This window comes from Setaria viridis, chromosome 6 (assembly GCF_005286985.2).
Source record: "Setaria viridis chromosome 6, Setaria_viridis_v4.0, whole genome shotgun sequence".
Lineage (NCBI taxonomy): Eukaryota > Viridiplantae > Streptophyta > Magnoliopsida > Poales > Poaceae > Setaria > Setaria viridis.
In genome coordinates, this window is record NC_048268.2 from 18,400,655 (window position 1) to 18,403,824 (window position 3,170).

Sequence of the window (3,170 nt, forward strand, 5' to 3'; positions counted from 1 at the left end):
AAGGTAGTGAACACTACACTGCGAAGCCAAAACCGAGTTGTGGAGAGAAGCAGAACTACTAAGGTACACTGCGTCCGGATCTGGTGGCGGGCATATGCAGATCTATCTACTATGCTAGGACGTGGTCGGAGGTCGATGCCTTCACAGTAGATTCGAATTATTTATTATTATCCCACTTCTAATAATCCACACATAATAAATATCTCTATAATCATGCCCGTAGGAAAAGTTGGGCGCTCACTTTTTTAATGGATATCTAAAAAACTTTAAAAACACCCTTAAGAGAGAAAGATGCATGCCAGTATCATGGAAAATCCAAACTCGAAAAGGAGGTCTGCAGCTCAAATTGGTTATTCAATTTTCTCAAATTGTTGAGCTCACATGTGCCATGATTAAAAGCTTGGGTTTTAGTTTGTTATCATGCCAATCAAGAGTCAGCATTTTAATCCACACAAATACTACCCATAGCCCAATGTAATAATCCACACAAAAAAATACAAACAAACAGTTCTACAAGTCTTAATCATCTTCTGGCTACCTCGATCATTCATCCCTATGACGACGGAACGAGGACTGAACATTCTTTAGTTAGCCAAGTTCTTCATTAGCCTCTTCTTGCCTTCCCTTTACTCTTCTTCTTCTTGACAGGTTTGAAGCTCAGCTGTGGAAATATTGCATTGGATAATAATGAGAGATAGATGATGGATGTGTTATTAATCAATAAAGATTGAAGGACCAGCGTTTACACGACAATTCAACATACCATAAGGCACATGGCCACTTTTATTATAGAGCCTTTCAAGCAACTTATCAATTGTATCCTCGTTATCCTAAAAAGTTGGAACATAGAAAGGTTAACCTTGCATACGATATATTTGAAAAAAATAAAACTGTAAACCTATAAACATCTTAAAGATAACACTTTTGATATATACTAAGAAATTGTAACAGAAGGCAAATAGATGTATATGGCATTGTATCTATAATATGTGCAAATGACAAAAAAACTCATCATTTAAGAATATAACTATTTGCAATCAAAGATAGAATATACTAATAAGCAGCACTACTCTTACGATGCACATATTTGCTTACAACTCACAAGGGGATCACACATATTTATGTAATGCCAAAAATTTGGAATAAAGCACGATAGAAATTAGTTGCATAAGATTCACATTCACAATCACGAAAGTTGAAATGTCAACTTACAGTTCCCAGTTCAAGGTGTTCTCTTAGAGAATGCAAGACTGTGTTGGTTGATACACCATCTCTCCAATTTTTATCAGCGGCTATATGAACTGCAACAAGTTTACCATTTTTAAAGAGGGGAGATCCTGAATGACCTTGTATGGCCTGACAACTATAGATGATCTTCTCATGATGCTGATCGCCTTCAGTTTTATATGGATCAGTACTGTGTATGAGAAAGAAACAATGGTGATTTTCATTAAAAAGAACACATGTGACAAAACTAGAAAAAGACACCTAAATGATCCTTTGATATGCATGTATACTTACCAAACTACACCAGTAAGAATTGAAAGTGCCACGACCGGTGCTGGCACAAGCTCTTTATTGTTGACCCATAGAGGTGGACCGGAAAACCCAAGTAGTACAACCTTGTCGTTTTCCTTTACTTCATCAGTAGAGAACTCCAAACATTGGCATTGAGGCAGGTCTTTAACCGAAAACAGTAAAAGATCACGACCCTTATGTCGGTAAACGATATGCTCAATTGGGTAATCTTCAACTGTATCTCCATTAGGTAGCCTAATCACCTCTCCACGTAGTTTTTCTCCAAAATTATGGGCACAGGTGAGAAACAAACTCCGCTCATCACCCCTGTACACAAGAGAAGCAGTGCCGGTTTGAACAACTACATTTTTCTTATTGGCTAAAATGATCCTCACCACACTTCCACGAAGCGGTTCTACTGATTTCACCAGTTCATTGTGTTCCTCTACTGATATGCCATTACTGAGGAAGAAATGACCTACATATGAGCGAACAAAATATCACGTCAATGTTTTCTTTTAGGAAATGTGGCATCAGTGTTAAGAAGCTACCCAGCGTCTAGGAGAATAATTGCTCAGTTGGGCTGGGTATTTGAACAGGACATACCAAGATCACCACTGGCGGCAGCTGTTGCTGCCATGGAAGCAGCTTCCGCGTGGCCACTTTCCAAGTTTCAGCGCCTCCCTTCTCTTCTTGATGCAATTGGCATGAGATTTGTTTTTGGTTATTCGCCAAGCAAATTCCTATGATTGCCAATAAAAATCCAATAAACATTTCTGTACTATTTGACTGACTATTAGACATTGATTAAGCTAACTTCTTTTAACTTTGTTGCGACTCAATTATGAGTTCTGGATTTCATAATTTAGCATTCATAAATTGATGTCTATATACATTCTAAAAGTCTTTTCAGATAATAATACTGGTATGGATGTATGCTTCAAACCTACTGCGTTAGCTATATATGAAATTAACATGTTTTTCTTTCGTACTAGTTAACTGCCAAATTAGTGCAAAAAAATATGCATGCATAACTATTTATACAGGAAAAAAAACTAAATGACACCCTATATATAGAATGCGAAAATGGATGCACAATCATGCTAATTATAGAACTTGCAAAAAAAAATGTCCAAGGCTCAAGTGTATATATACAGCAGTTAGATAACTCCCTTCTAGCCCTGTTCGTTTGAATTTATCAGCCCGACTTATTAGCTATGGTACAATATTTTTCTCTTACAACAAAACAGTATAAACCCGCTTATCAGCCGTAGAAACCATCAGCCGAACAGAAACAATTGCTTACAAGTAGGCAGGAGCTGGACACCTACAGTTGTTCTATGTCCTGCACAGGTTGCCGAACCAAGGTACCTTGCCACTCAATACTAATAATATATATAACATTTGATATGACATGGCTGATTTAATTTACAATGCCGCCTAATGTATTCAGCGTTCATTCGGTTTCCCTTTTACCTATATTCAGTGCCTCGGGTTTATAGAAAAACAAGTGCGCGCTACTTGTATATATACTACTCCCTCCATTCCAAATTATAAATCATTCCATGAATCTTGGAGAGTCAAAACATCTAAAGTTTGATCAAAATTATATAGAGAATTATGAAGATTTATGACATCAAATAGGTATATTA

The 3,170-nt window shown here is 36.9% G+C and overlaps 1 protein-coding gene across 1 annotated transcript; it reads right to left on the reverse strand.

Annotated features, from left to right (window-relative positions):
* Positions 1 to 331: 331 nt before the first annotated feature.
* Positions 332 to 2,712, reverse strand: LOC117862000 (uncharacterized). Its single transcript, XM_034745507.2, has 5 exons — positions 2,125 to 2,712; positions 1,522 to 1,996; positions 1,213 to 1,417; positions 764 to 830; positions 332 to 661 (listed from the first exon to the last, which is right to left on the reverse strand). Exons 1-5 carry the CDS (start codon positions 2,156 to 2,158, stop codon positions 627 to 629), a joined length of 816 nt encoding a protein of 271 aa, XP_034601398.1. The 5' UTR covers positions 2,159 to 2,712; the 3' UTR covers positions 332 to 626.
* Positions 2,713 to 3,170: the final 458 nt, after the last annotated feature.